Source organism: Parasteatoda tepidariorum, chromosome 2 (assembly GCF_043381705.1).
Source record: "Parasteatoda tepidariorum isolate YZ-2023 chromosome 2, CAS_Ptep_4.0, whole genome shotgun sequence".
In the NCBI taxonomy this organism is placed as follows: Eukaryota; Metazoa; Arthropoda; class Arachnida; order Araneae; family Theridiidae; genus Parasteatoda; species Parasteatoda tepidariorum.
Genome location: NC_092205.1, coordinates 56347577 through 56359482, shown reverse-complemented (window position 1 = coordinate 56359482; position 11906 = coordinate 56347577). Strand labels below are relative to the sequence as shown.

At 27.0% G+C, this 11906-nt stretch overlaps 1 protein-coding gene across 1 annotated transcript in view; it reads left to right on the top strand.

Moving 5' to 3' along the window:
- Positions 1 to 4529: 4529 nt before the first annotated feature.
- The window catches only part of LOC139427255 (uncharacterized), a 39005-nt gene continuing 31628 nt past the window's right edge, over positions 4530 to 11906 (top strand). The window contains exons 1-6 of the mRNA XM_071188310.1: positions 4530 to 4656; positions 6171 to 6222; positions 7527 to 7622; positions 8560 to 8739; positions 9218 to 9322; positions 10644 to 10736. Of these exons, the coding sequence (XP_071044411.1) occupies positions 4530 to 4656; positions 6171 to 6222; positions 7527 to 7622; positions 8560 to 8739; positions 9218 to 9322; positions 10644 to 10736 (653 nt within the window). The remainder of the gene's footprint in view (positions 4657 to 6170; positions 6223 to 7526; positions 7623 to 8559; positions 8740 to 9217; positions 9323 to 10643; positions 10737 to 11906) is intronic.

Sequence of the window (11906 nt, the reverse complement as noted above, 5' to 3'; positions counted from 1 at the left end):
GCCATATTATACTTTATTACTATCGATAAAGTAAAAATGCTGTTCAAACAAGAAAAAAATTATGCCATGTATAAGAAAAAAATTTATTGACAGTACGTCAGTGCCAAGATGGGTTTTCAAAATTATCCGACAGTTTTGATGTTTAAACCTACCACGTAATGGAAAGCCAATTGGAGATGATGATTGATTGATTGATTGATTGATTGATTGATTAAATGATTGATTGATTTGTTCATTTACGTCGCACTAGAGCTGCACAATGGATTATTGGCGACGGTCTGGGAAACATCCCTGAGGATGATCCGAAGACATGCCATCACAATTTTGATCCTCCGCTTCGGTAGCCCGACGACCTGCACGCGAAGTCGAGAACTTTACGGTAGAACAGTTTAACGAGGACCAATACCGCACACCCTCGGTCCCTACGCAGACTGATCCAAGTGGTCACCCACCCGCACACTGACCGCAATCAGTGATGCTTGACTTCGGTGATCTACTGGGAACCGTGTCTTAACGATCAGTCCATTACGGGACTTGGAGATGATGCAGGCACAATAAAGGCATCAATTTATGCAAAGCGGTAAATAACAACTCTTGAGATTTCTGAGAGATTAAATTTATCAATTTCAACCGTTCATGAAGTAGGAAACGCCAAACCTCAACCTATGGGTTCCTCAATGTTCTAACGGAAAATAATGCCATCGCATTGAAGTCTGTGATTTGCTTTTTAAACTTCAAGAAAATGATCAATTTTTGAAGAGCATCATCACTGGGGACGAGAAATGGATTGTCTATAACAATATTCCAGTGTCTACAAAAGTTTTTAGACGCGTTTTTTTTTCTTTTTTTTTTCTTTTCTTTTCTTTTTTTTGCCAGTAAAATTTTTTAAGTGTGGCACTATGATGCTACCAGAAAGATGGAAAAGGATACTAAACCAAAATGGATAATATACAATTCAATAAAATATTTATACATTGTAAGAAAATCGTTATGATCAAAAATGAACACTTTTATGATTAAAAAACGAAATTACTTTACGAACAATCCAATATTTTATTAAATAGCAGTACAATAAGTATAGTTATTGAAGTTTTAAACAATTTAAGTTTTAATTAATAAACTAATTTTGCTGAATGTGAAGTTGGGAAGAATTATTAGTTTTTAATTTTTTTAATTTTTTTAACTGAATATCTTTGGAATATTAAAAATTTAACTTGACTTAAAATATTTGTTTTATTTTCCAAAAAATTTTAGAAAAAAATGTGCTCAATTATACAAATTTTTATGTCAAAAACGAATAAAAATGAACGAAATCTAAAGATACAAGATTGCAATGATTTTAACGTAAAAATGTATTGGTTGCACAAAGGGAGTGATAAATGCATCACTGGGAGTGATAAATGCCGAACTTACTAAATGTATCTTTCTTTTATGACGAAATGAAAAAAATAATGAAAAGAGAGAGCGAGATAGGATTTCAGAACTTAAATGCTTATGTCATTCTGCGAGTGAAGAAAATATTTGTTTGCAAAGGTTGCAGAACAAATAACTTTAAAAGGGACCGGGCCATCTATATACAGGCCACCGGTAGTTCTGACATTGAAATATTGACCATGAAAAATACTACATAAGATGTTGTCCCAATTTGTAAATTAGCACTTAAGCTTCCCTGATTAATTTTCTTCACAGCTATATATGGGTTTTCAACTAACTGGTCCCGTTTCCCTTCGGGCTGTGTCCAAGAAGCTGAAGTGGGTAAAAATTGTAAGGAATTAAAGGTTCAATTTTATTTCTATCGTAATTATGAGATAATTAGCTTTAATTTATACTATTGTATAAGGAGTTCCAATGACTGCCTAGTACTCTCGATACATTTATCAGTTTATACTTAAAATACTTTCAATAGCATTGTTAAATGATTTTATTTAATTGAGTTCTTAATTAAGTTCTTTTCAAAAACTGTTTTATTTTAATATCTAAAGAATATTAAATATTATCTTCTTTTTTGAATGCAATAAGTAATATTTGTATTTTATCAATGTCTTTATAATCAATTACTACATTAAAATAAATTTTGAAGCTGCCAATTGGACTTCGGCATAATGTTAGCGGAAGGAGTCGACGGAATATTTCGTCCCATTTATGGTACCCATTTTTTGAAGCACTTCTTTTCACATATTTAAATTCACGATTAGCATTAGTACTTAGAAGCTATTGAAATTTTTGCTTAAATTGCTACCATTTTGTGTAGTAAATTTACTGCGATTTTAACCAAATATAAACCTCATATTAAATATTAAGCAAATTTACAGATTTTCCGACTGAAAACAATTAAAATGTTTGAAATTTTGTATTTTCAACGATATCGGGTGTTATCGGGGTTGTAAGCAAATTTAACAAACCTGTTCTTGAAACACTAATTAAGATTAATGTAATACATAATGAAGCAAATGATATCCTCTTCATAACTATTGAATATTGGACACAACACCTCAAAAAGAAATTAAATTTGTGTTTTTTCAAAACTTTAATACTCGAGAGCTGGTGACAGAAACACTTTGCAATTCAAGAAGAACTGAACCTTCCTTATTTATTCTTTATTTCTTAAGAGTTTCAAGAAATGAGGATTTTACATACAATATTCAAATTAAAACAGCAAAATCTACAGAAAATTTGAAATCCAATGTTTTTATAAGTTAAATCAAATCACATACTATTAAGCGAAATCGCAAGGACAAACTTACATTCAATGTTTTTTAAACACTATTTTCATATTGCTAAAAAATATAAAATAATCGAGATACATTTACCAAGAATTAACGAGATTTAACTTTAAAATAATACTGTAAGAGTATAAATCAAAAAAATGTCTGTGTTTTACATAAAAATAAGACTTATTCGCCAAGTCTCAGGCTGCTTGATTTAATTTACTGTAAATTTAACATATTTTTTGGCAGTTGTTGTAGTTGTTGTTGTTGTTGTTGACGTGTGTCTGTTTAGGCAGAGGGGGTGCGATTGTTCTTGTTTTCCAGTGGCGCCATCTATGGCTAAGAATTCGACTTCTACCACACCATACGTCGCACCAGTTCATAGGGCGGACCCAATCATACATCCATTCATTCATCGTCAGATCGTAATTTTGACCTGAATCAGAGAACGATCAATCTCTATTCCAGGACCCCAGAGGTGCTGATTTATTATGGGAACATGGAGGACTTTTGCAACTCGACAGATTTAACGTGCATCAGTCACTTTACTACACGGGGAGTCTTCGGACGGCGGGGTTCGAACCCACGAACTCTCGGATATGGGCCCAGCCCTCTACCAACCAGGCTATCCCGCGGAACAGTTAAATTAATTTAAAGTAAAACTGCAAAAAGCATGTGGCATTTTAACAAAATGATCTTTGGAACTATGATCCAGAAATCCAGATGTAACTACGTAAGATTTCAAAAATAAACTTTATCTTAATGAGTCAAATTTTCAAAAACGAGAAAGATTAAACCTTAAATACAAATTGCAAAAGTATTGTTTCCCAAAAGAAAAATTTCTAACATCTGTTTACAGTTATAAAGTTTTAAATTCATCATTTTCATCAAAATTTAGATTTTGTTGCCAAAAAAAAAATCAATTTTTAAATTTTTACATTTGAACTAACTAATAAAGCAAAGCAAGAAAACCCATTGTAAATTTAAAAAGTGATTAGACATTTTTTGTTCGACATAATGGACAGAAACTGATCAAACTTATGCTGATAGACTTCGCTTTTTAATCTAAAGAACGTTTTGTATTCGGATGTATAAACCGCATAACTAAAATAGCTATACAATTTTTTCTCTCTCCCCTGCCGAGTAACCTGGTTTTGATTGGATTTGAAGTCACTTCTGTATTTTTTCAATTATTAAGGAGCTAAACTAAATATAACCATTTTTTAAGTGTTTTAAAAAATTTGAGTTTCGCAGTACAAAATGTTCTCTAAATGCAAAAGAAAATTAAGCTATCGATAAAAATGTGTGATGCATAGAGTTAGTGCCAATAGTCTTATTCCTTCCAGATATTAGTATATTTTTCTCAAGAGTAAATTACAAGTTATTTTAAAAAAAAAATTGGTGTGCTGATATTTTACTTAATTTTTGTTATAAATTCTTATATAAGTTCTTACAAAATGTGTAATTATATTTTTATAAATTTCAGTTCACTGAGATTATGATGAAATTACAATGTTGAAAAGATTAGTGTAAGAGTTTGGTTTCTTTCCTCCTTCAACAATGTAACTTTTTTGCATTTCATTTGAACAATCAAATACAAAGAAAAGATTTTTAGAGTGTATTTGTAACAATACGTAGATTGAAAGAGGTGAGAAATGTATAGAAAGTTTAATTGTTAAGCATTGTTATCAAAAAAGTTAATTGTTGAAAATAGAAATTAAATAAATTTAAAACAATTTGTTCGTCATTCTTTTTTGAGCTATACTCAGTGTATGTTGTCAATTTGACGGCGATTTTGAAAAGCTTTAAAAAAGTGCGATTATGAGTGATTTATATCACCAAACTTTCATGCCTTTCTGGCGAATGCACAGGAAGAAATTTCCTTTGCATAGACAAGCAATTATTAATCACTGGTTAGACCAGATGATGAAGTATCCTCGGCCTATGCGTAAGCCTATACTTTTTATTTTTATTCCAATATTAGCAGTCATGCAATTTATAGAATTTTTGGTTGACAAAACTTAGTGAGGAGATTTTTACTTTTTCAAAGAAAAAGAAATTTCAAATGTTAATAGCAAGACCATAATAAAAAAATTATCAATTAACTTGCGAAATGTTACTGGCACTAAGCGTCACGATATATTTTTGTGTCATGATTTCAATGTTCTTTGGCTATAGTAATATTAGAAAGCTATATAAATTAGAAAGCACTCTTTTTTTCAGTAACAATCATGTGAGCTGATGACGAGATTATATTTTTCCCTTATTTTGGTTTCTAGCTTTCTAATTTTTAATTCTTCATATACTTTTATCGACAACTTTATTTATTAATAATTTCTCTTTTTCTTGTTAAAAATACTTTTTCCTTGTTTTCTTTGCATGTTTAATTTATTTTGGGTTCTATGTACTTGCAGCTTATGCTCCGTCAATAAAACTTATTATTTTTCTTACTTTTCTTCGTTAATCTCTCTTTTCTTTTCTTATTTTTGTCTCTTTATTGTTTTTATTAGAATTCTTAATAAATAGTTATTAATTTTATTAGAATTTTGTAATAAAGGGTGATTTTGAAATTTAAAAAAAGTTTGAAGGTTCCATCTTTAAGATATAATAGCTTTCAAATGGTCTTTCATGCGACAAAATAATTTGTTAAAAATCAGCTTTCCCATTAAACTGTTTTGCGTCTGTAAGTGACGCAATTAAACGATAAAAAATTTTCATTACCAAGCAAAATTTCTCCTAAAAGGACCTTGCTAAAGTCTTTTTCGTCTTCTGTCAAAATAAATGAATGATATCAAAGGAGAAATGGAAAGAACTAGAAGAATCAATAGAATAAAGTATTTTTCAAAAAAATTTCATTCAATAGATTAATACATTTTAAATTTTTCAATAGATTCAATAGATTTTAAATTTTTTACATAATCTTGTCTGCTACTTTTTATGCCAAGCGGCAATTAATGCTATGATTACTTGAAAGAACTGTGCTGCTGCTATAGTTATAATATGTCATAAGCAGGTTTTAAGCCGATTTTTAATACTGAAAAGATTTTATAGCATTTAAAGTATTATAGTATTGAAAGTAAAGTGCAAAGTATTATATTTTTTAAAGTATTATAGGCATTTGAACAAGATTTAAAAAAAGTACCATTTTTTAGCATAGGCAATAGGTAAAAAAATATTTGTTTCATCTGAACTTGTTTACATTGTAAAATATACAATTATAAATAAATAATCATTAAATTTGAAATAAAATTACGAAAAACATGCACGCTGAAGTTATTCTTATAATTTTTATATTTGTAATAAATAACAGATGCAATTTTTAAAGTGTTGCAAAATGAAAATAATACAAGTCCTTGAAACATATTTTCAAAATAACCGATGACTTTTGCTTAAAATTTAGATTATATTATATTTTTAAAATGTGAAAAATTTAATTTTTCCTAACTGTGAAATTATATTTAGCTCATGATGAGGATTATGATGATATTGAAAGTGAGGATGAAGCAATCAATGAGTAAGTATATATTTTTCAAGTCTCTAATTATGATATATTCATAAATATGCTGAATTCACAAAAAAAGAGCACAAATTAAAATTATAAATATATGGGCACGAAATAGAAAAGGCCAAAACAAACGGCACTGAGAAAAAAATATCGCCAAAACTACCAGAATATTGAGAGAATTATCATATCCGTTGATCTATGGGAACACAAAAAATCTTGGTAGTTTAAAGTAAATCACTTTGGTAAAGATTTTTGTAAAACTAACAATAATATTTGATATAATTTAATAGATAACATCTTAGATCATGATTCAAAAATCATTGATCCAGTAAAATTAACTTCTTAATGTTTGATTTTTTACCAAATGTGTGGGAATAAGAACTATATTTTTAAAAAATACATTTTCCGTTAATTCATTACCATATGAAGAGAAAATGTACCAAATGAATGGTTTCAATACCGTATATTATTTGATTTTTACTGCCAGAATATGCTTTTTTTATCAAGATTGTCATTTTCACACAGTACGGTAATTTTACAAAAACATTTTTCTCTGTGTGTGTTAGCAAACTTTCAGGTTGTACATATATTTCTATTCATATACATTTTGTTTCGTCATAATCGGGGTGGTCATTGTAATACAATCTATATTTTCAACAAAATATAACGAAACAAAGCAAGTAAAACATTAAGGGAAGATTTTATTATAAAACTGCTTTTAAATGAGAAATGATTTTATAAAGGATTTTAATTCACAATTATTAATTTTAAATTTGCCGAGTATGTAGAAGTTCAATATAGGTTATTAAAATTCTTGTAAAAAAATTTAGAAAAGAAAATTAAATTTTTGAGATTACAAACTAATATTTATGCTATTTGAGCTGTAAAACAATTACTACTGAGGAAGGTGAAGAGAAATAAGGCCACGAAGAAAAAAAAAGATTTAAAATAAAATAGTTAGAAAATCCCCAAGATTTTTATCCAATTTAAATAGTAATTTGTAACTATGCTTTCTAAGACTCGATGAGAAAATATTTACATTTATTCACTAATTGACAAGCAAGGTAAAACATTACAATATTTTTTTCAAAAATGTAAAATCATCTTGCATAACTTAATAAAACATATCAAAAATATCAATTTAATTAAAATGTGAAGAACTTAAAAAAACACTGAAAAAACTTATTTTTAATGATGATTTTTTTATTTGATTGCCAACTATTTTCTTTAAATAAAAAAACAGGCATACTTTAAGTTATTTGAAATTATACATTCTTAGAAATTTATTAAGGTTCATTTTATGCTTATTTTAGGATTGCGGAAATTGATTTTGGAGGTTCTGAGGAACCGGAAATTGTGGAAAACATATCGGCCCAACCATTAGGTGATGAGATTGTAAAAAGCATCAGGTATGCTAATTTTTCTTTAAATTGAAATTTCTTCAAATTTTTATTTAGAGATTTTGGTATGTTGTTCGTTTTCTGCTATTCCAAATGCTTACGCATAAAACTATTGAAACTCATAGTTACAAACACATTGTTGCAATATAACAAAAACTCACTCTTTAAAATTATTGAACTGTTAATGATTATAAAGATTGCATCCAAATTATGATCTTATGAACATTCATCAAAGGAATTTTTACTTTTATGGTGAAGATTTCAAATTTTTTTTTATTTTAAGATATTCTTGAAGAACGCAGGCTGTGATTTTACAAATATAGAGCTCTGAAAATTTAAATTATAGTGCATCTTTTTACTAATTAAAGATATAGAAGAGGCTCCATTATTAGCAGAATATAGAGTATTGCAGGATATTGACACATATATGTTTTTGAATGTTTATACATTTATTGAAAGAACTAATTAAATCCTCGAACTAACTTCAAGGCTTCTTTTATTAAATTTCGAAGTTCAGATATAAATAAGGTTAATATTCGTCTGGAACAAAATTTTAATCGCCTTTTAACATTAAATAGTAAACAGAATAAAAGATAAATAAATAAGAAAACTGAAATAGATAAAACTGACAAATTTTTTTGCTTATTAAACTTAATTTTTAAAAAACATAACCGATAAATTTAAATAATTTTATTATTAAGCAGAATTTTGCAATTGTTAGTGAAATTTTTATCTTAGTTATTTGAATCAATTAAAGCATTACATGCATAATATAACACCTTAAGTATCATTCAACAGTGCATTTTTTAATAATTCGATTGTAAACACTTGCACCTTTTGCATGAAACTATTCACCAGTTTTTATAGGTATTATACATTAAAAAGTATGCATTTGTGCATTATCAATCATGCCAAAAAAGTAAACCATGACGTATTATTATTTTAGTGCTGAAATTGATGTGAAATATGATGAGTTTGGTTATTTTGTTGAGGCCGATTGTAAGGATGATTTTGATTCTCAGACTCAAACGAGTGAGAATGATGGAAAGAGATTTAATTTTGAGTCTGATGTTGAGAAAAGTGATGTTGGTTTAAATCCAGCTTATGAGAATGAGGAAAATATTGGGTACGCAAATTTATATTTAAATTACGTATACTTAGAATTTTTGAATTTCTATAAGAATAATACTTGTCTGTTAGAATTACATAAATCTCTTTAAAAATAATTTAGTTTTCAAAATAAATGTTTAACATTTTGACTTCTTTAAAGATATCATAATAATCATAACAGCACATATTTTTAAACATTAACACAGTTTCAAATGTTTTAAATAACTCTACTTTTAAAACACCTTATAGTCAATGACTTCTTATAAGTTAACACTAAATTTATTTTTTAAATAAAGAAGAGAAACTTTTTTTAGAACTTACAAATTTATATACCTATGGACAAAATATCATTGAAGAGGTTAGAATGCTAAGTATTGTAAAAAATCATATAAAATACATATCCCTATTATTTTATCAAGTGAAATATAAAATTATTTTCATCTATGTATTATAAATCATGCTGATACGTGAAAAATGACCTTTTTTAACTTTAGTGGTGACCATATCGTGAAATGGGACGAATACGGATTCTATATTGAATCTGAGTGTATTGAGGATTTTATTGCTCAAAATCTGACAAAGAATTGTGAAAATATAAGGTAAGCTAATTTGTATTCATTTTGAATATTTCTAGTATTTAAGTAAAAATGTTTTGTATCCATTCGTGTCTATGTTTAGGGCAACAGAAGAATATTTCTAAATTTATTTTTATTTATTTTTTTAAGCTTGAAATACTTAACAAGATTTAAATCTCAAAAGATATACTATAATTTTAAGAAAGTCAAATATTTTAGGAAAAAAATTATTTAATAAATTATCACGTGAGTTTCAATCTACTATATTTGAATAATTATAATTCTAATTGGCAATTATATCATTAAATAATATGCTTTCTATTTTATAGGAGAGTTGCTGAGTTATAAATCCCTTCTAGAACATAAAATTTATTTTTTATTCATATAAGTTATGATTTTTTATTTATATAATTTTGAATTCTGTTTAGCAATAAGAATATCCAAGAATATTAAATTTAGGGAGCAATGGGTTATTTGAGCCTCAATTTGTTTTGTTTTTTTGATAGATTCTTAACAAAAAACTGATGACTCTGTTAATTTCTGNATTTCGTTCTGCTGTCTTTTTTTCTAATAAATAAAGCAGGTGTTGAGAAACTACTTATTACATTTTTATACAGCTCTAAATTTTTTGTCCAACTCTGTTTTAAAAATATATATACAGAGAGAGAGACAGAGAGAAACTACGATAAATGCCAAAAGAAAATTTGTGTAAAAAAATATGATAAATAAGGAATGGTATTTTGAAAGTCTTCAAGGATTACACTATTACCAATTAATTCACATGGTGTTCTGTAATGATGACCCTTAGTATACAATTTTTAAATACATATTTATAGAGTTTATTGAATTAGTATACTCATTAGGGATAATGAATTTTAGCAACAAAGAAATACAAAAAGCTATTGAAATCCAATTAATTACTAATGAGGAAGGTGTAACATAAACCATCAAAACATTTTAGATTCAGGGAAGAAAACTAACACTAACACTATTCTTAGTATAAAAAAATTAGGCATTGCTAGAGTATTTACATATTTTTACTTCAGAATTTCAGGCTGAAGTATTTTAATAGATTCAATTTTAATGCTTTATTAAAACAAAACGTATATATACTTGTGTTAATTACTCAATCACATATTGAAACTTTACCAACGGGTATATTAAGACCAAAATATTATTCTATGAAGAAAAATCATTGTTGAAATTCTGAATACGTTTAGAGTTAACTCTTTTTTGAAATAACTAAGCACTTTATAATTAAAAAAATAATGAAAATTTATTATAATTCTAAAATTTGTGCATTCAAAACTATATAGAAATTCATTATTTTCGTTTGTAATTTTAGAGTGACGTATGATTTTGGAGGTTCTGGAGACCCCGGAATTGTTGAAAATGTTTCTGATGAGAAACATAGTGTTGAGGTTTTTGAAAACCAAAGGTATGTAAATCTGTTTTTAATTTGAGTTATTTTAGTCATCTTTAGTTTTAATGCTTTTTCCAGCTATTTCAAGTACTTTTGATTAATCAGAGAGCTTTCAATATTTACTCTTTTTTTCACTTTTTTGACAACATCATTAAATAATTGAACAATATATGTCCTGCAGGTAAACTACGAATCATTTATTCATGACCCGTCAATAACGCTTGAATGAAAAAGTACCATATTCAACTGTTTTCTACAGCTATAAAATATAAGTTCCAAATAAAATATGAAAATAAACATTAAAAAAATAAATAGCTGAATAAAAAGAATTATGGTTTTAAAACTCCAACAGCGACATCGTACTTTCTTGAATTCATAGCCAATGCTAAAAAAATGTTTATTTTTTCTTAAAATAAGTCAAAAAATATCGTTCAATTATGAAATATATCAATATTTCTGAAAATTATAAATAATTATATCTTATTACATGTAGTTTTGAATTATTTCCCTGTTAATACTCATAACATTCTCGTACATATTTAGAAAACGAATTTTTATGTTTGAAATAGATGGTAAAATATTTTTTAGTAAGAAAAATTAGTACTTTCTTGACTTCATAGCCACTATTAAAAATACTATTTTATTTCTGCTTTAAATGTGCCAAAAAAATAGTAACAAATAATTATAAGATATGCAAGTACTTTTAAAAATTAAAAATAATTTTAAAAAATAAAAATTCATCTTTTTAAAACTAAAGATATAGGAGCAGCTGTCTTGTCAAACTCATGTAAATTGTTCGAAAAATATTACTGAAACTTTTGTTTACATGTTTATATATAAATTACAGAACTAAATAATTCCACTTAATGGAATTAAAACCTTTTTTCGTAAAAATAAGCAAAAACTGAATTAAATTTGAGCCTAAGTATAAATTTTTTAATAATAATTGATAACCTTTGCAACTGAATTAAAAGCAACTATAACAGTGAGATTATGAATGCGGCATGCAGCATACGTAAGGAATAACATAATTTAAATTCATTAATTCTCTTACAATGAGAATGTTACAATGAGATTGCGATGAATAAAATTGCTTTATAAATTTATGTACCTTTTTGCAAGAAAACGTTAAAACAATAGAAGACAATGAGCATTTAAGTTCCATAAGTTGATAGCAAATATTTG